Source organism: Labeo rohita, chromosome 7 (genome assembly GCF_022985175.1).
Source record: "Labeo rohita strain BAU-BD-2019 chromosome 7, IGBB_LRoh.1.0, whole genome shotgun sequence".
Classification (NCBI taxonomy): Eukaryota; Metazoa; Chordata; class Actinopteri; order Cypriniformes; family Cyprinidae; genus Labeo; species Labeo rohita.
The window spans coordinates 43349577-43371305 of NC_066875.1; the positions used below are offsets into that span (position 1 = coordinate 43349577).

General features: G+C 33.8%; 1 protein-coding gene across 2 annotated transcripts in view; it reads left to right on the forward strand.

The window, feature by feature from the left end:
• Positions 1–21729, forward strand: part of sh3gl3a (SH3-domain GRB2-like 3a) — a 42130-nt gene that overhangs the window by 14540 nt on the left and 5861 nt on the right. For both annotated transcript variants that reach the window (XM_051115672.1, XM_051115673.1), the window contains exons 2-6: positions 16691–16759; positions 16846–16918; positions 19723–19866; positions 20866–20999; positions 21472–21630. In XM_051115672.1, the coding sequence (XP_050971629.1) occupies positions 16691–16759; positions 16846–16918; positions 19723–19866; positions 20866–20999; positions 21472–21630 (579 nt within the window). The remainder of the gene's footprint in view (positions 1–16690; positions 16760–16845; positions 16919–19722; positions 19867–20865; positions 21000–21471; positions 21631–21729) is intronic.

Consider the following 21729-nt stretch of genomic DNA (forward strand, 5'->3'; position numbering starts at 1 on the left):
AGTGTGTGTAGTAAACAAGACCTCTTGTCTGCACCATTCATAAAAAAAAAAAAAAATACATACAGAACATGCAGGATTCACATTTAAATGGTATTTTTGCGGCGTAATATTTACAGATACTAGTCCATATTACAGTTTGATTTAAGTGTAATGACCTACTTTTGATTAATTCATTCAAACTTTGACAAATTCCATGATATTCCGCGTTATTCAATTAATTCAGTTTTTATGACTGGATTCCGCGATTCCGTCCGCATTTTCCGCATCGCAGAAATCGTAGGGCCCTACGAAATTCAAGTCACGCAAGTCTGTTTTTGTGATCAGTCATCTCTGGTACTTGTGGGCGTCCCTGCTAGTTGGCATGTTATTGTGGACCGGGTGACATTTAGGAGCCTGTGTAAAGCATTCCTGTTTTTGTGACCTTTTATTTGAAACAGCATTGATGAATCAGTTCTTGAAAAGCTAGAATAGGAAACCTGTCCCACCCATGAAAAAAACACACCATTGTTGTTGTTATTTTTTTATTGTTTTGTTTGTTTTTGCCTGTAAAGGAAAGGGACTCATCGGCCAGAGCTGTTCCATTGATCGTGCCGCATTGTCTTTGGGTTCTCTGGGGAGGAAGAAGGTCAGAGCGCTCGTGCTGTGAAACTCTTTCACAAACCGCTGTATTTTTACTCCAGTACGCTGCAGGAAATTACACTTCTGAGAGAACATGGAGTCTGTGACTATCTTTTCTCAGACGTTTGATGTACGGACCTGCACGTCCATTGAAGTACGGTTTTCTTCATTCAGCTACAGTGATTTGTTTTTTTTTTTTTAATGATGACACGAAATGAAGAGGAAACTACTTAGTCTTTTTTCTTACTAAGCACAATTCTTCTATACATTTCAAATAATTGGTTTTATTCAAGTCAAAAATATTATATAACATCGCTGAACCAATCTATGCACATCATTTTACACTAACATTAAATCATTTTATGGATTAGGTATGAATTGGGTAGAAATAGCTCTTTAAATTAATAATTTTCATTTCTTTTAGTGTATTAAGAAAATATAATTTATTCTTGTATATAGTTTATTTTTGTCATTTTTTTTAGTAGTTTTTCTATTTAGCTTTAATTTGTTTTAATTTTAATCATTTTAGTACTTATTTACAACTTATTTCACTTAGTTGTAAGTCACCAATTCTTTTATTTAAGGTTTTAATCTAATATTTATATTTTATATTATTTTAGATCAATTTCAGTTAACGAAAATGAACCAACCTATGCAAATCACTTTACACCAACATTTTATGGACTAAATTGGGTAGAAATAGCTCTTTAAAGGAATAATTGCAGATTACCATTTTTTTACAGTGTCTTTAGAAAATATTATAGCATTTTTTGGAATTAGCTATTATTTTATTTTGATTTTAAAGTAATTTATTCTTGTATATGGTTTAATTTTGTCCGGTTTTTTGTAATTTTTCTATTTAGCTTTAATTTGTTTTAATTTGAGAGATTTCAGTACTTATTTACAACTTTTTTCACTTAGTTGCAAGTCAGTTCTATATTTTATTTGTTTTTAATCTAATATTTATATTTTATTTTATTTTAGATTAATTTCAATTAGCAAAATTTTTTTTAGTTTTAGTTTAAGTTAATGAGAATAATAATGGACCAAAACTGTGTGTGCAGGAAAAAAACTAATATTAAATACTGAATATTCACTCGGAAATTTGTGACATTGCAGAAATTCATATTCAGTAATTCAACATAAAATCTATTTACTTTCTTAATACACATTCCTGGTCTTATTCTGAGCAATTCAAATTTTTGTGTCTTTCATCAAAATGTAATAACCTTATATCATTTTTTTTAACTGAATATCCTGTTTGACTTAATAATGGATTACGAGTGTCATTTGACGTTCATTCTAAGATGTGACTCCAGGCAGCGTGTAATTAGTAAATGAGTCAGAATGATGTTTTCCTCGAAAGGAGAGTCACACCACACCGACGTCAAGTTGATTTCACACTCTCTTCTCGTCTCTCATCATGTGCAGTGATAATAAAGCACTACTGGATCCATAATGGAGTTGCGGTTTCCTGCTGCCTTCAGTGACGGTTATTATCACAGACACAGCTGTGTTCAGTCATCATTATCACCGCTAGACTTCCACAAACCTGTTGTTTCTATTGTGTCTGTAATGGATTGTAGTGAAACTCAGCCTCAGGTTACAAAGCCCACTTCATTCCTTCACTGACGAACGTCAACACGGAATTAAAGGAATATTGCAGGTTATCTTCTGCTTTTGGTCTGCAGACCACATATTGCACACATTATTAGCGCAGTACTGTAAAGGCACCTGTCTTTTGTTTATACAAACCGATTCAAACTCCTAAATTATTGTCTGTGAGGTAATTATCAGAAGCAGTAAATAGACATTAAGTCGTAAATAACCTTTCAGTACATATTTTTTAATGTAACCATTTGTAAATGCTGTATTACATGACCAGAGAGTCATATTAGAAACATGGTACATTAGCAAATGGTGCGTTAGCAATGTAATTTTCTGTGAACATTTCAGCTTATCAATCAAATTAACATTTCGACCATAATTTCTAGATACATTTCTGAATTCAGAAATCTAAAAATGGTATGGTACTGTTTTTAAAAAAGAGCTGGACTGGACTGACAGTTTTAATCCATCTTGTGTTGACAGTTTATGTTGATATATTACAGAAGGAACAACTAATGAGAAAACAGAATGTACATAAAAGTACATTGTATTTAATTATCATTTTAAAATAGTGTTGTGGCTGTTAAAATTTTGTCTGCTCTTAAAGGAGACCTATTATGCCTCATTTTACAAGATGTAGTATGTGTAATTGAGTTTCAGCTCAAAATACTCCACAGGTCATTTATTAAATAATTTTTAAAATGCTTATTTTAAATGGAGGCAGAAACACGCTGATTTTGTGCATGTCTCTTCAAATGCAAATGAGCTGCTGCTCCCCGCCTCCTTTTCCAGAATAGAGCTTTGCCTTTACTGCTTCTACATCAGATATTCTGCAAAAACCTTCTGTTTGGTTTTGATTATCATGTCTATCATGCTGAAATCATGCGTTTTAAAGCCATATTAGTTTAAATTACTGAACTTTTGCGCGCACACATCTGAAACACGTGCACAGAAAGTGAATATTAAACTAAGTTCTCTTTCATGTCTTATTGCGCTTAAACTGTCAAATACACAGTTTACGTTAAAAACACGCATTAGTTACAAAACCAGTCGGTTATGTCTGTGAAGATAAACAGCTGGGAAAGAAATCACATGTTTATATTAGATCTGTCTGGCAGCAGCGTAATATACAGTAAATAAATCAAATAAATCCACTGCTGTCTTGTCTCTGAGGCTGGGACTCTAAATAGTATTCTGTGCTCGTCTGTGCAGCCAAAGACAGAACAGTTAGAATGCTTTGCTCGAACGTTTGCTGTTGCATTAAAACTAGCACACTGTTGTCGCTTGCAAAAACCAAATGGCTGTGCCGTGGCTGGAAATATGCAGATTAAGGAGTGGTAATATTATAATATGTTCCCTTACTAAGTCATGGGGGAGCAAAATCTGACCAGCATTTTTCACATGCTTGCAGAGAAAGGCTTACCAAAACAAAGTTACTTGTTTGGTTGTTCTTTTTCACATTTTCTGGATTGGTAGATGCACTTGGGACCCAATTATAGCACTTAAACACTGAAAAAAACATGGAAAAAGTCAGATTTTCATGATATGTCCCATATAATTGGATTTTGAACCCTGTAAATCAGCCAAAACGTTCTGAAAAAGTTGTTTTTAAAAGTATAGCTAATGATGTTTTGTTGGACGATTGAACAGACAAACATTTCATATGTTTTGTGTATGATTAAGCCAGGAATGTGCTTTAAAAAATGTAAGGTCATTTTTGATTTCAGGCTGACTTTAATCATACATTTATGCTTTCTCTTTTTTTTTTAATCTAATTCATATAATAGTGTCCTTCAAGGAGACGTTCACTTCCAGAACAACAATTTACAGATAACGTACTCACCCCTCCAAGATGTTCATGTCTTCCTTTCTTCAGTCGTAAAGAAATTGTTTTTTCTGAAGAAAACATTTCAGCATTTTTCTCCATATAATGGACTGGTATGGTGCCCCGAGTTTGAACTTTTGAAATGCAGTTTAAACACGGCTTCAAGCAATCCCAGATGCGGTTGTAAACTAGGGCTGGTATTATTATATAATAATATCGATACAACGATATTATTATATATCAACGATGTCTCCTAAGAATCACAATGTTGATCTCTATAGTCAGTACCATATGATAATCAACAATATCGGAAAATGACAAATGATAGGCTAAAAATAGGAAGTCGCCAAATATATTTTAAATAGCCTAGTAGTTACCATACACTTACCTTTTTTGTGTTTTTAATGCATGCATACACCTTAAAGCGCATCATTAAAGGTATTATGGATAAGACGCAGACTGTATCTGTTTTCATTGTGAGAAGTGTCTTAACAAACAACAAATGCGGTAGCCTTTGACTACAAGTTCAAAATATCTTTAGAAATGTTACACATTTATATATAACAGAACAAAAATAGTAGACATACTATAATTAAGCGAATGAAACAAAGAAAAGCTAATCAAATGTTTAACGCCAAAAAGAAAATAACTCGACTGCAGAGTGTGGACCGCATGGCACAAAAAACAAAGTTTATTCAGGATACAATGAATCACGTTTTAGATATTCAGTTTATTGACAAACTGCCTTAAACAGTAACCCATGTTGGTTATTCAATAAATTTCTTTTGAAAACAAATTATGTTGCGTTCAAAAATAAATAAATAAAGATCAGCTGCGTATGGAAATCACTGTCAAAATTAAAACCAATATGATTTCAATTTTAGACCCAATATAATGCTTAAAAAATGCTTAAAAATGCTAAAAACCCTCTCAGACGGACTGCTTGTTGCAGGCACACATAAGAATTTTCGGGCTGCAAAAGACATGAGGGGAAAGCGACGTTCGTTATTCTTCCACCACGCAAGTGGATTCTCTTCTCCGTCAATTTCATCCTCCAAAAGATAGGCCGTAAGCTCAGCCGCTGCCCGATCCGCCTCGCGTGTGGGTTTTTTTGGGGGCTTTCCAAGGAGACCACTCAATGTGTTTTTTTTTTCTTTTTCAAAGGTGTTTCTTGAGCGCTCGTGCTTGGTTGTTCTTCCTCAGTATTCTTGTGGTTTTTCTTTCGAAGGCAGTCATTAATGGCATCAAGCAGTTCATTCTTAGTTTGCTCCAATTCGTTCAAATTAAAGCCACTTCTGTAGCGGGGATCAAGCATAGTGCTGATTCGGAGTAGGTGTGGCAGTGCGGGATAGGGCGGGGTAGATGATATTATCGAATATCACGATATTTTTAAAGGCGATAATCGATAAATTATTTTTGCCATATCGCCCAGCCCTATTGTAAACGATCCCAGCCGAGGAAGAAGGGTCTTATCTAGTGAAACGATCGGTTATTTTCAGAAAAAAATACAATTTAAATACTTTTTAATCTCAAACGCTCATCTTGTCTTGGTCTCCCTGAACTGTGTATTCTGGCTCAAGACAGTTAGGGTATGTCGAAAAACTCGTATTTTCTCCCTCAACTTCAAAAATCATTTCAAAATCATCCTACATCACTGCGGAAGTACCGACCCAGTCTTTGCAAAGTGAACATGCAAAGAAGATCTAACACCGTTGACAAAAAATGTAAAACAACGATATAGGGCTATTTTGAATTTTGAGTTTTTCGGGATACCCTAACTGTCTTGAACCAGAATACACAGAGTTCAGGCAGAGCAAGGCAAGATGAGCATTTGACATTATAAAGTATATAAATTGTATATATATATATATATATTTTTTTATTTTTATATTATTATTTTATTAAAATAACCGACCGTTTCTTCCTCGCTTGGGATTGTTTACAACTGCATTTGGGATCGTTTGAAGCCACATTAAACTGCATTTTGAAAGTTTAAAATTGGGGCACCATAGCAGTCCATTATATGGAGAAAAATGCAGAAATGTTTCCCTCAAAAAACATAATTTCTTTACGGCTGAAGAAAGAAAAAAAGACATGAACATCTTGGATGACAAGGGGTGTGTACATTATGTGTCATTTTTTTGTTCTGGAAGTGAACTTCTTTCAGCTTTAAGGTTTCTTATATATTGTCATTGAGCAGTGTAAGTCACAAGGAATACTACCATATGAGGCTAATTTCTTTTGTGTGTAATGGCTAAATTTAGCCTGACCTAGTTGGTTGCTAGTGAGTGGAATTCGAGGAAGCCACAGAGACTGACATGATCATGGGTATCTTGGGTAAGAGAACCTCATTTCAGGGAGGAGACCAAAAACTGGCAGGCCTCTAGATTTTCCATGCTTAATATTTTAGAGTGTGTAATCTTAAAACACATCATTCTTGTGAAGTTTCTGAAATGTCTACTTTCACCACAGATAGAATTTTCTTTGGGAATCTTTTAGGGGGCAAATCCATCTTCATGGATCTAACATTTTGGGTTATGGATGTGGCATATAAATTCTTAGAGAATGTATGCATTACTAATATACTGAACCATCTGTTTATATTTTAATAAACCTTGTTTATAAACCCCTGTTTAGGGAAATAAGCAGGCATTATGGATGTGACAAAAAAGGACACCATTTTTAAGAGACTACATACTTTGTATGATTTCTGCAAATTAAAATGCACAAACCAGACGCAGTAATACACAACAAATACAGAAGCGATGGCTCTTCACAGAATATATAATTGTTGTTTTATTTTAATTTTGATCTGTCTATTTATGACAATTATTAACGGTTATGGATGCGACAAGCCTGAAAACAGCACTTACCAGACTATGGAAAATCATGCACTAAAAAGAAAAAAAATGCTTTAAACCTTTAAGAGAGACCTCACATGAGTATATATGACATCTGTGGTATCAGTATAGTAAAAACCTTTCATGGTAAGGTTGACATTTGCATGGAATTACCCTAGGGTCTTTTAAAAATCCACTTTGATTAAAAAAAACTGCATTTGTCAAGCCATTTCATGGGGCGTTTTTAATTTCATTATTATTTTTTTATTTAATATTTAAAATATATTTGTATCTGTATCTATAATAATAAAGAAATAATTAAAATGTAATATTTAATATAAAATTAAATTAAAATACAGTAAGAAATAATATTGTGAAATATTATTACAATTTAAAATATTTTTCTATTTTAATATATATTATACATATTCCTGTGATGGAAAAAAAAATCTATTTTTTAGTAATTTTTGCCTGTTTTGTCAGGTAAAACTGGTATTACGTGCAGCATGCTAAAATACATACAGAATCACTTTTTAAACTACTCAGATTAAACGATGATTAAACATTATCATTCATAATAATTTTCCTTTTAGAGCCATACGGCTGCAAATGTCCTGGGTTCTCTCTCGACTCTTTGTCAGGCTTTTTGATGTGCGTTTCGTTTCATCCTGCACTCTTTAGATGTGTGTAATGGCCTTACATGAACACAGCAGTAGTGCTGCCTGAAAAAACATCAGGAGCGTTATCTGTTCAGTATCCGCTCGCTGTTGTGAGACAGCCGCCCAACGTCGGCGACACATAGTTCAGAGGGTCAGGTCAAATCTATTGTGGTTTATTAGACAGGAACAGTTTGTGCTGATGTTATTTTGTGTTGACAGATCAAATTATCAGCCAGTGATGTTTCTAAGGCCACCACAGAATAAAACAGAGATGACTAAAGACCTTGGGGTTAAAGGAAAACTTTGGTCATAGTTCAAGTCTTAGATCTTGTGCTTGGAAGTTTATTAAAATGACACAGTTTCTTAAATGTATTTTAGTTATGCCGGTCTGTCTTTACTCAACTGATTGTGATCTACGGTATTTTTTGTGCTAAAATTTCAACATGACATTTTACAAAAAGCTGTCTCTTAGAACTGTCTTAAGTTATTGTCTCTGCTATATCAACAAATGACTGGATTTAAAGCAGTAGTTCACCCGAAAATGAAAATTTGCTGAAAGGCCATTTAAGATGTAGATGAGTTTGTTTCTTCATCAGAACAGATTTGGAGAAATTTTGCATTACATCAGTTGCTCTTTAATGGATCCTCTGCAGTGAATGGGTGCCGTCAGAATGAGTCCAAACAGCTGATTAAAAACATCACAATAATCCACAAGTAATGTAACTAAGATGTTTTTAAATTCCAACTACTGCTTCAGGGTATTTCTCTGTATATACTATATTGCATTCTTCTGTGACAAATTCGTCTCGTCTGAATCAGGAGAGAAATATGCACAGATCAAGCACTGTTTACAAGCAGAAACAGTCCAAAGCAGTTCTATACAAATATGTGGGTGGATTTTGATATGAGAGGACAACAGGTGATGGACTTTTTTTTTTTTTTTTTTTTTAGCACCAGCTCAACAGGATTTAGATACAAAATTTTCACCTTTAATAACCTTGTAGTTTATGAATAGTATTGTTGTGATATTAATATGAAATATTAATTTGTATGGTTTTGTTGCACACTGTTGTATTGTGCGGCGTACGGTTTGACTTTTGTGTAGGTTTGAATATCAGTTCTGTGTGTTTCTGAGCGTGTAGGAGGTTTATCCTGTTGTGTGCTGCACAAAGGGGCCTGATGTTACCCAATATTACTGAATCACTTAATTACTGTTAAAGTCACGCTAAGAGTGCATTTTATTCTCCTAAATGTTCAACAGAAGTCTTTTGTCTCAGTACATCTTACATCATCAAGTTACATCATATATCCTTAAATTCTACCAGAAGACATCATTTCAGATCAGCTTCCTGATTCTAAAACTGTAACATCAACTGTTTTCTCAGAGGGGAAGTTAAGGAGGTTTCTGTTTTTTTTTTTTAATTTCTTGGTTGAAGTTAGAGGTTATGTTGACACATCAGCTATTTAAACCCCAGTGGACTGACACACTGTCTGTGTATGCTGTACACGAGCCCATCAGAGTCCATGAGAACCACTGTTGTAGGCTTTATATCACCATCAGTGAAATAAGATGTATAAAATATAGATTATATTAAAATATTTTTTAATCTAATAATGTAATGTGTGTGTGTGTGTGTGTGTGTGTGTCTGTATGTGTGTGTGTCTGTATGTGTGTGTGTCTGTATGTGTGTGTGTCTGTGTGTGTGTGTGTGTGTGTGTGTGTGTGTGTGTGTGTATATTAGAGGTCGACTGATATTGAATTTTACTGATACCGATAACTAGGTTGTACCACACTGGCTGATATTGATTAATCGACCGATAGTTTTTAAAATGGATACTGTACGGAAAATAAATAGTGCTCTCCTATTTAAAAAAAAACAAAAAACAATTAGCCTACTGAACCATACTTTGTAAATGAATAAAAATATTAATATTAATTATATATTGATCATTACAGTTAGTTCATTGTTCATTAATGTTAACAAAAGCAACTAATTTTTTTTAAATCTATCAGTACAAGCTGAAATTAACACACTATAAGAAGGAACAATACTTATATTCAACAGCTTTTATCAATCTTAATGTTAAAGATGGACATGAAGCTAAAGATGGGCATCTTAAATTATCTACACAAAGGCCACAGCATTGAAATTGCATACATTTGGATATTGTGTACTTTCACAATTTAACTGCTTCTATTCTAGAACATTTGTGGTTATCTAATCAAAATATAAAAATATGTTAGTCACACAACGGGCAAAAGTGCAGCGCTGCGTCTAGAAGAACTCGCAGCTATCCGGTATCACACACACTGGATGCTTTCAATTCAAGCGATGGTCTACAAGACTTTATTTGATCGGGCAAAAGTATACTGCTGTCCTTTCTCCACTAATGCAGCATCTAGTCAACAAATTCATTGCTTAGTAATGACATTAAAACATGCACTACAGTATACTGTACACACCGTTTCGTTGTTGATGTTTTAAGTCACTCTTTGAAGTGTCCCGCTCTGTGCAGCGCCCAGTGTCACGTGTCTACACAAACGGCACGTGCTGTCAGTGATTTCCGCCTCTAGAGGCCGCTCTCATGCTGTCTAGACTATAGGGACTTTGCTGAATAATGACGACCTTCTCAGCCGCCCCAGCAACGGACCCAACCCGAAAAAAACTATCGGCATGGATTTTTGCCGAAAAAACAACTATCGGTGACGATTAATCGGCAAAACCGATATATCGGTCGACCTCTACATATAATTTTGTGTATATAGATTTATTTATTTATACATTTGGTAAATATAATGTATAGTCAGATGGTTCCAGATTTATTTAGTGATAATAACCAGCTAATTGAACATGTAACAGGACACATTTATTCCACCTTTAACAAGTGAATCTGTTTTCTCCAGTTGACAACCCTGCTATTTAACTGACTGTGGTTCATGGTGGTGAGTTGTTTGTTGTAGCTGCTAATTGGACAGATCGCAGTAAAGCAATCACTGCTTTGAAAGACATTATCACTTTTCACAAGGTGTCACGCTGTTGTCTGTCGGTGCTAATTAGCGAGCGCTTTGCTATCTGTCATGTGTTTTTTGTTTTTTTTTAAATCCAGGCCAGAGTTTGGTTTGCATGTGCTTTCTGTGGTTTTCCACCCTCATAGACGGAAACGTTTTCATTTCACTTGTTGACTCTAACAAGCGTGTGTAGCTTTGAATATGTCTGTGCCCTTGATTTAATTGGGTGTTTGTTCCACAACACAATGTTTGTTTATAAGGCAAAGTGCATCATGCTGGAGTGAGTGTCTTCACTGTCTGGACTTGTGTTGCAATTTCCTTCCTCGTTTAAATGGAGGAATGCGTCGTTCATTCCTCAGTAAATTGAATGTTTGTCCATGAAGAGGAAATGAGAATTTTTTTAGTGTCTGTGAGACTAAGGCCTCCGTCTGCTGAATCAACATACCATGATTCAGAAAATTACTTATCAAATTTAAAGTGGTCAGATCCAGGGATGTGTGAGACTAATGATTTCAAGGGGGAAACATTATGAATTAAAGGGAACTAACTTTCTTCACAAAAGTTTTGTTGACATTTTTAATGCTATATCCATGTAATGGCAAATAAAATAGTGTTTATTCACCTTATTTTTCAGTGGGAAAATAGGCCGTTTTCTGTGAATGTGCGAGACTTCCGCTTCATTAGCCACTGTAAGAAAATAACTAGAAGAATAACAAAGTGCAGTAAATGGTAAAACTGTTTGCATTACAAACCACTGTGTTCATAATTAAGATAATACATAGATAGATTCATTGAATTCACAAACCTGCTCTTACGGGAAAAATAAGGTGGATAAGCACATCTCTGCTTTGTTTACAGTGTTAATTGCTGTATTTCTGCTTGCCCAAAAGCGTCACCTACTGTCAGGGAGTGAATTTGCATTTCCATTCAGCCCATTTGCTGCTTTTGTTGCCTTCATTGTTGTAAATTTTAAAATAAGATCAGTTCCTAAAAAATATCTGGAATTATTTGCCACTTTAATTTATAGTCGAAGTATTTCAAATGGATTGCATTTACACACAATGTTTGTGACTGTCACCTGAGGGTTTCTTACTTTTTGACTAGTTAAAACACTGTTTATTACCACAAATCTGATTTGTTACAATTTGAAAATTTGATTCATTTGAAAATATTTATGCAGCTCTGTTCCACTGAGATGAATAAGAAGGATTACAAAAATCTTTTGCCTGATTACAAAAAAAAAAGAAAACGAAAAAAAAACACCAAAAAATTGTGTACCAAATTAGGTCTGCACAATATATTTTGTTCTAATCAAGTTTTTTTTTATTGCTTATTTTGATTAAGCATAATGACCTTTATTTGACATTTGTGTTATCTTGTATTGCTAACAAACATCCAAGAGCTTTCATCTTTGTGGTTGCCAGATGTCTAGAGTTTAAGTCCCCAATTTGAGCTTTTCTTTTAAATGAATACATTTTCTGCTATGTTTGACTTAGGCTGCATTCACTTTACAAGCCTTAGTACTCAGTTCCAATTTTTTTTCTCAGATCAGATTTTTTTTTTTTTGTAAAGCTGTTCACATTGTCATTTTAAATGTGGCCAATATCAGATTCATGGTGTGAACAGGTCATGGTTCTGAACTGACCCGCATACACTAAAGAACGGGTTTCCAGGTTTTCACAACAAAATTGCTTCTCAAAACTAGTCCAAAACTAGCCCAACCACGTTCAGGTGGGTAAATATTAAATAACACGTTAGTGTGGTCGCGTCAACCCATGAAGTTGAAAGATAACCAGCGGCAACAGTGGAAAAAATAGCCCAGTTCCACAGGGAAACTGTGGATTTGGCAACACCTGCACAGTGTGCTGTCATACGGAAATAAACTAAGCGATTGTGTGTTTGTTTATAGTGTGATCTGCTGCAAAAGCCAGCGAAATTATGCACAGGCAATATGAAAAATAAAGACAAGGATGTGACAAAAGACAGCAGAGTTTTGAAATTATGATATGAGCCTTCATGTTTTGCTTGTATATAGAGTTGTCACTGTAATACTTATGAGTTCTGACGCATCACATTTCCACTGATTATGTTTCGCAACTCTTTTGACACATTTCCCTGCAGTGTGACGTAGCCTTAGTCTTTTCAACCTGGCAACCCGGCACACACTTTTTCTGCACGGGAAAAAAAAGCACTGTGATCTAAAAAAAATATGCTCTATTTTTCTCAAATGAGTTCTGACGCATCACATTTCCACTGATTACCTTTCGCAACTCTTTTGACACATTTCCCTGCAGTGTGACGTAGCCTTAGTCTTTTCAACCTGGCAACCCGGCACACATTTTTTCAGCACTGAAAAAAAAAGCACTGTGATCTGAAAATGTGCTCTATTTTTCTCAAATTACTGCTTTCATATTTATGCAGTTTGCCACAAGTTGCGTGCAACGTGGCATTCTCTTGATTTGTACTTCTATCAAAGTGCATTAATTCTGATAAAATGTACAAACTTTCTAAAACGTCAATAATCGTGATTAATACACACTATGCACAATATACTCTGCCATCAAGTGTATGAATTTTGGAAGGGTAGATTGCCATCTTTCTTAATTTTGTAACATGCCACACTTCACTTTTGGGTAAAATAAGTGCATCATTTGAACATTTGAAGTGCACTACTTGTTAAAATATGTCAGTGTGATTTGGCCCATTTTAAGACATCATAACCTTTGATTCAGTGAGTGAGTAAATGAGCCATCTGATCTGATTCAGTCAGTGAGTGTCCGATGATTTATTCATAACTCTTTCTCCTGCTCATGTTGCTGATGACAGTCCTGTCATTACAAACGTGCTCTGAACAGTGTGAGTGTTTCATGTGGGTGTTTGAACAACCTCTACTTGCACCTGCAGTCATCACCAGTGCATTAATGAAAAACAGTTTTGCAAAGACCTTCTGACCTCACACCTCACACACAGCAGTGCTGTAAACAGCATCCGTTAGGGCTGGTGTTAGTGAACCAGAGGCAGAAGTAGGTCAAAATTCTGACTCTGACAAGTGTGTGTTAGTATAAATGTAGGCCACTGCATACAGCTGCAGCTGGTGCTGTGTATAATTACCATTTTGGAAACTTGATAAACTTTCTGAGCTTAGATAACTGGGACGATAGGTGTGGAAAAAAAATACACATTTTCAAAATCAACTAGTTTGTGGCTAGTCAGGTTTATATGCATAATAAAACAGGTTTATGCCATATCCATCATACACAAAGAATTGCAGCTTTTCAGTAAGGTAATTGACAGCTATTTAGTCAACATGAAATCATAACGGACCATTTTTTTTTAATCCATCAGTGTATATAAAAAAATTAACTTTCATCAAAATCTCATCATAAACTCAATTTACCTGATGTAATGGATCATTCTAACATCCTGCCTCCATGATCCAATCAATGCAATGATATTTAAATCATTTTTTTCTTGTTTAATATCCTATTTTACTCAGATTAAGGAGGGAAAGTAGATGAACAGCATTGCACATTGACTGGTTTTGGGTTTGACGTCTGACAGTTTATTTGGATTTCTTTAAAAATTTATTTGAAGGCATTTTTACAGATGCTTTTAGCATGCTGGAAGTGTAACTGTTGGGTTTTAAGCAGAGTCGAAGCACAGCATGGTCTCCGCAAACACCTTTTCCTTTTTAAGTTTTGCCTCTAAATTGACCTGCCTGAAGGCACAGCTAAAAATATTAGAATCACAAACAAAAACTAAAACTATGTGAATGTTTTTCTTGCAGATACATATAACAGTACGTTTCCTTTCACTTTGCATGCACCCCTGCAAATTCAAAGCATTAATTTTGATGTATTTTTGTGTCATCTTACACTTCATCAGATCCATTCTCACTGGCCTGCTTGGCAAAAATGTTAACCTAAATTTTCACTTTGTTATGCAAGATTTGTTAATCCTATTAGTGATTATTAGCTGTGTTTATAAATAGTCGGGATTATTATGTGCAGCCCCAATCATTGTATGTGTTTGTTTCTAAATAGTTTTTGAGTCACAACAAACAGTCTAGTGAACCAATTATACAATGCCATACAGTGATATTAAGATTCTGGCTAATACAGATAAACTAACAGTCATTTTTGTACTTGTTATGGTTGATAACTTATAAAAAGCTGATATTTGTTTAAAATGAAGTGATGTGGAGCTATGTTTGTAATGGAAAGTAATAATAATAATAATAATAATAATAATAATAATAAATGTTTTATAATACATTTAATATTTTATAATACATTTTTAAAATAAAGTGAAACTATATTTGAAATAATAGTAATAGTAATAGTAATATAATAATAAATGTGCATTTAAAGGGTACATTTTAGCTAATATTAAAATATGTGTCTAAAATAGTGATGTGAAACTCCATTTTAAATGAAAAAAAAAATAATAATAATAATAATAAATGTGCTCCTAAAAGGGTAATTTTTAGCTGATTCTACAATACTTGTTTAAAATAAAGTGATGTAAAATATTGTACAATAAAAATTGCTAATAATAAATAATAATAACAATAATAATAATAAATGTGCTCTTGAAGGATAATTTTTAGCTGATATTACAATAATTGTTTAAAATAGTTATGTGGAACTCTATTTTAAATGAAAAAAAATGTGCATTTACATTTTAGCTGATATTATTATGCATTTAAAATAAAGTGAACTATATTTTAAACAGAAAGTGATGATAATAATAATAATAATAATAATAATAATAATAATATTAAATGTGCTCTTTTTTTTTTAGCTGCGATTACAATAATTGTTTAATGAAGTGATGTGGAACTATATTTTAAATGGAAAAAACGATGATAATAATAATAATAATAATAATAATAATAATAAGTGTGCTTTTAAAGGGTTATTTTTTATCTGATATTACAATAATTGTTTAAAATAAAGTGATGTGGAGCTAAATTTGAAATAGAAAGAAGAAATAATAATAATAAATGTGCTTATAAAGGGTATGTTTTAGCTGATATTACAATAATTGTTTAATGAAATGATGTGGAACTATATTTGAAATGGAAAGGAATTATTATTATTATTATTATTATTATTATTATTATTATTATTATTCATAATAATAAATGTGCTCTTAGAGGGTATTTTTTAGCTGATATTACAAAATTGTTTAAAATGAAGTGATGTGGAACTATGTTTGAATTGAAAAAACGATGATGATGATGATAATAATAAAAGGTGTGCTCTTAAAAAGGTTATTTTTTAGCTGATATTACAATAATTGTTTAAAATAAAGTGATGTGGCGCTATATTTGAAAAAAAAAGATGATTATTATTATTAATAATAATAATAATAATAAGTGTGCTCATAAAGGGTAATTTTTTTTGTGAATATTACAATAATTGTTTAAAATGAAGTGATTTGAAATGGAAAGGAATTAGCATTATTATTAATAACGATAATAACAATAATAAATGTGCTCTTAAAGGTTTTTTTTAGCTGAAATTACAATAATTGTTCAACATGAATGATGTGGATCTATATTTGAAATGGAAAGGAATTAGCATTATTATTATTATTATTATTATTATTATTAATAATAATAATAATAATAATAATGTTTTTTACTTGTTTACTGTTTACTGGTTTTACTAGTTTTTACATGGTTTTTATTTGTCTTTCAGAAAAATGTTGATTTAGTATCCAGTATTTGCTGATTAATATCCAGTAATCACTGATTGCTATAGGTTAATTAATTCAGATATAGTCAGTATAGTCACAATTTAAAGTGTATCATGAAATGTCAGTGTTTTTTTCTATCTTCTTGTGACTGCTGCTTCAAACACACAGAAAAAACTAAGTTTAGATCCATGACATCAGATATCATTTCTACAGTGCACTATGATGGAGGCTCTATATTTTTTTTTTTTTTTTTTTTTTTCTTTCCTTCCGCCCATCCCAGTGTGTGCACAGGGAAACATTATGCGATTTGAGCCTGCCTAATGTCACTGCTTCTCGTTTCTGATCTAATCTTTCTCTCTCTCTTTCTCTCTCTCTCTCTCTCTCTCTCTCTCTCTCTCTCTCTCTCTCTCTTTCTCTCTCTTTCTAGTTATTGAGTGAGAAGATAAGCGGTGCTGAAGGTACAAAGCTTGATGAAGACTTTATGGAAATGGAGCGGGTGAGAAAAAACAGCAGAAATGAGCCCCTCTTCACATGTGATTGATATGACAAACATATTTACTCTGAACTTTTTCACCTCTACAGAAAATAGAAGTCACCAACAAGTCTGTTTTTGAACTAATAACGAAAACCACAGAATACCTTCAGCCAAACCCAGGTATGAATCACAGATCTGGCATATTCAAAGGATTTCACTGAATCATTTAATATCATTAACACCACCTACTAAGCAGCAGTGTGCGGTGGACTTCTCAAATGAGGAGGCGAGGCGTTCCAGTTCTAGTTTGATTACAGGGTTTCTAAGATGAAGTCTTGCGAAACACTAACCTTATACACTCATCAAGATGTGACCGGTGCTATAATAACATAGTATGTTATACTACCGTGCTATTTACTAAAACTACATTAAAAAAGTCTCAGCAAATTTACATCACTGTTTGGGGTTGATTAAGATTTTTAAATGTTTTTTTAAATAAATGCTCTTATGCTCACCAAGGCTGCATTTATTTGATCAAAAATACAGTAAAATCAGTAATATTGTGAAATATTATTACAGTTTAAAATAACTGTTTTTTATGTTAATGTATTATAAAATTAAATTTATTTCTGTGATGCAAAGCTGAATTTCCAACATCATTACTCCGGTCTTCAGGGTCACATGATCCTTCAGAAATCATTCTAATATGATGCTCAAGAAACATTTCTGATTATTATCAGTGTTGAAAGTTGTGCTGCTTAATGTTTTTTGTGGAAACTGTGTAGCGATGAAACTGCATTGTAATTATTAGAATGGTCATGGATCAGTGATCTCCGTGTAAAAACTGATTGTGCGGACCAAACTGTAAGTCATAGAGACTTGAAACTTGGAGGGATGGTAGTACGCACACTGCCGAAATCGTGACCAAGCCTCGCCCCATTCGGCCTGACAGGGCACTAAAGTAAACAAAAGTATGAAATCGCGCATAACTCTTAAACCGTCAGTCTGAGGCTCAAGTGTCTTATGTCGTTGAATTCCTTGGCATTCAGATTCGATCATGAGGTATTTTGGATTTTTGAAAACCTACTTTTGCGAACTAGTCCTACATTTTTTGCCCGATCAGAACCAAACCAGTGCAAAAAGATTCTGTGGAGAGTGAATATTAACCATTTGTCCTATCAACGTGATAATAGCTGTGCATGGTCTTGGTCCAAAGGTGCCACAAGTGTCTACGGCCGGTGTCCCTGCAGAGTTTAGTTCCAACCCTAATCAAACACACCTGAACCAACTAATCAAGGTATACTTGAAACTTCCAGGCAGGTGTGTTGAGGAAAGTTGGAGGTAAACTCTGCAGGACACCGGCCCTCCAGGAACAAGTTTGGTGACCCCTAGTCTACGGGGACATTTGCGTATCACAAAAAAACATGGAAAACACGGACTGGCCGATGACGCCTGTAGACAAGGTTAATGGAGGCTGATTGGAACGAAACTCGTTGGGCCTGTTTGACTCGCGGCACCAAAGGTCTGAGAGAAATTTTAAAGAAATCACAACTTCAGGGGAGTATCACTTTTTTCAAGCAATATTGCTTTTTTTCACAGGCGTAAACAGTTGTACGTTGCAGTTTTTTGCACATATCCACAACATTCATATAATATGATAGAATTCTTTGCCTCTAGAACCACTGCTGTCCTTCAAATTGTTTGTTGAATGACTGAGATGATGTAAAAAACCTACTTTTGCATACTAATCCTAGGTTTTTTCGCTCAATCTGGAAAAATACAGTGTACTGCAGTGTATTTACCTTTTGGGAAGCTATAACGGAGTTGTTTAGAAAAGGGGCCTGTCCAAATTTATTCGAAACCCTATAAAGCCTAAGGAAAAACTCAAAGCTTCACGAAACCTGCTGAGCACGTGATGGGTGATTAAACAAACATGCAAAGTTTAAGGAGATCGGACCACAGCTAACGCTATAACAGTCATAACCATTAAAAAAATATATTTTTAAATCATTGATTTAAGTAGTTACAAGCTTGCTAAATAATGTCTTTTTTATATGTGCTTAAATGCCTTAATGCGTTTGAACCCTGGTAATCGCTGCTTGCAGCTATATTTTTAGTTATTTTTACTTAATCAAAATATTCCACCTACAGTTTGATTGAGATTAACTGGAATGCACAGTGAAAAAAAACAAGATTTTTGCGTTTTTGCAAATGAATCATTCATATATCCAGGATTAATGAATAGGGAGTACAGAAAAATAGCATTTCTTTAAAATAGAAATCCTATTGATATTTAATCCTTGCTGAATAAAAGTATGACTTTCTTTAAAGAAAAATTTACAAACCTCAAACTTTTAAATTCCTAGTGTATTTTTGAACATTTTTACATTGCTTAAAAAATGACTACAATAATACACTAAAATTTGCACCATCTGTTGTCAAAGATTCCATGGCATGATGGTAGCAGACTTTCATTTTAATCAGGCGCACAGTTTTTAGTGCATTTTCGTGTAAACTTAATCAATGGTGAATGGTTAAGCTGTTAACTAATGTGATTTAAGTTCACCATTTCCGCCAGTTTGAGCCATTCAGGCTGATTTTTTTTTTTTTTTTTTTTTGACCTGTTCGAGCATGATTATTGCCTGTTATCTCATTAAAATAATGATCCTGCTCAGTGAGAACAGTAAACTCACATCTCTTTGAAACTTCATCACTGTTGCACAATACTTCTTTGAAAAAAAAAAAAAAAAAAAAAAAAAAGTACACACTATTTTGAAATGGCTTTGTTTTTTGTGTTGTTGATTATTTTCTCACGCTGTATTTTTAAAAAAAAAAAAAATTGAGTAGGCACTGCCTCCCTTGCCTCCTCTGGAAAACACCGCTGCTACTAAATTACTATAATTTCTCTGTCAATGACTCATGTTTGGAGTGCTGTGTTTATGATTTATGCTTTGGTCATGAGTGTACGTCTTGTATCCGCACAGCATCAAGAGCCAAACTGGGAATGCTCAATACCGTGTCTAAAATCAGAGGGCAGGTGAAGACGACGGGTTATCCGCAGACTGAAGGGCTCTTAGGAGACTGCATGCTACGATATGGACGGGATCTGGGGGAGGAGTCCACTTTCGGTAACTTCCGCACATACCTATAGTCAAGTGCACGCATGCAGAGACATGAACCGCAGCTCAACGGTTTGCGGAAATCCCGCTGCAGTGCAAAGGAATGCTGGTTGATCTTGAGAACTCTGTCTCTCTTTGAGTCACACAATCTTGCACGTTGTGCATTGTGAAACGTGTTTCCTGTAATAATGTCCTCTTTATAGAATTTGAACACAGCTCTGACACCTTGTGGTGCTTTGTTGATGCCGGACACAGATGAGCACATACTAGTTTTTTTACAAAGGTTTCCAATGCGGCAATCAGAATTTTAAATCAGAATAGTTTTAGAAATCTATAAAATTATTAAATTATAAAGTATAAAGTAATAATAATAAATAAATATATAAATAATTTAATAAAAATAATTAGCATATTTTTATACATGCACACACACACACACACTTATAACTGTATATATATATATATATATATATATATATATATGATATTCAATTTCTTTTTCTCTCTGTACATATTAATGTGACCCTGGACCACAATACCAGTCATAAGAATAATTTTCTGGAAACTGAGATTTTAAATAATTTGAAGTCTGAATAAAGCATTACATTAGTGAATGTATATATGATAAGACAATATTTGGCTGAGATGCAACTATTTAAAAAACTGGAATCAGAGGGTGCAAAAAAATCAAAAATACTGAGAAAATCACCTTTAAAGTTGTCCAAATGAAGTTCTTAGCAATGCATAGTACTAATGAGAAATTAAGTTTTAATATATTTACGGTAGGAAATGTACAAAATATCTTCATGGAACATGATCTTTGCTTAATATCCTAATGATTTTTGGCATAAAAGAAAAATCGAAAATGTTGACCCATACAATGTATTTTTGGCTATTGCTGCAAATACACCCGTGCTACTTATGACTGATTTTGTGGTCCAGGTTCACAAATGTTTCATTATTTTATTTAAAAAGCATACATTAACTATGTCTACCTCATCATCTCAGGAGCTGCGCTGGTGGACATTGGTGAAGCTATGAAGCAGATGGCTGATATTAAAGATGCCCTTGATATCAGTGTGAAACAGAACTTCATTGACCCACTTCAGACTCTACAAGACAAAGACCTTAAAGAGATTGTGGTACGACACCGTTTCGTTATTATTTATTGACTCTTCATTTTAAATAAAGAATTTTTATAGATGCAATATGATTTTGCATTTTAAATACTTTGTACCTGAAGTCCTTTGCAAATGTGATTTGAAAAGATGTAAACTCACATAAGATGAAGACTCCAGGAAAATCGGTGGTCTAGAAAAAGCTAGATGAAATCTACGTGGAGCGTGTCACCCCCTTATGGTGGCCGTTATGTTGACTAAACAAATAGTACTCATTTTATTTCACTGGTTTCCTGATTACAGAATGAAGTTTAGGGTTTAACATTAGGGTTTGTCCATTTTCAGTTTGTGTTCAAGGTTCGTGAAAGACAGATATATTGGCCAAGCTGATTAAGTGATCAATGTTTGGTCATTTCAAGATTAGCAGGATAGGACAGTAAATGTGCCATGTTGACTGATTACTTTAATGATCACATCTCATGTGATTTCCTGATAGCATCATCTAAAGAAACTGGAGGGTCGACGGTTAGACTTTGACTATAAGAAGAAACGTCAAGGCAAGATTCCTGATGAGGAGATCAAACAGGCTGTGGAGAAGTTTGAGGAATCCAAAGAACTCGCTGAGAGGAGCATGTTCAACTTTTTGGAGAATGATGTGAGGAAAATGACCAATGAGAACATTTTATTTACCCCAAATAATGCTTTTAATAGTGCAAAAAAAGTTGTATTATTTATTATTTTTAAAAATTATATT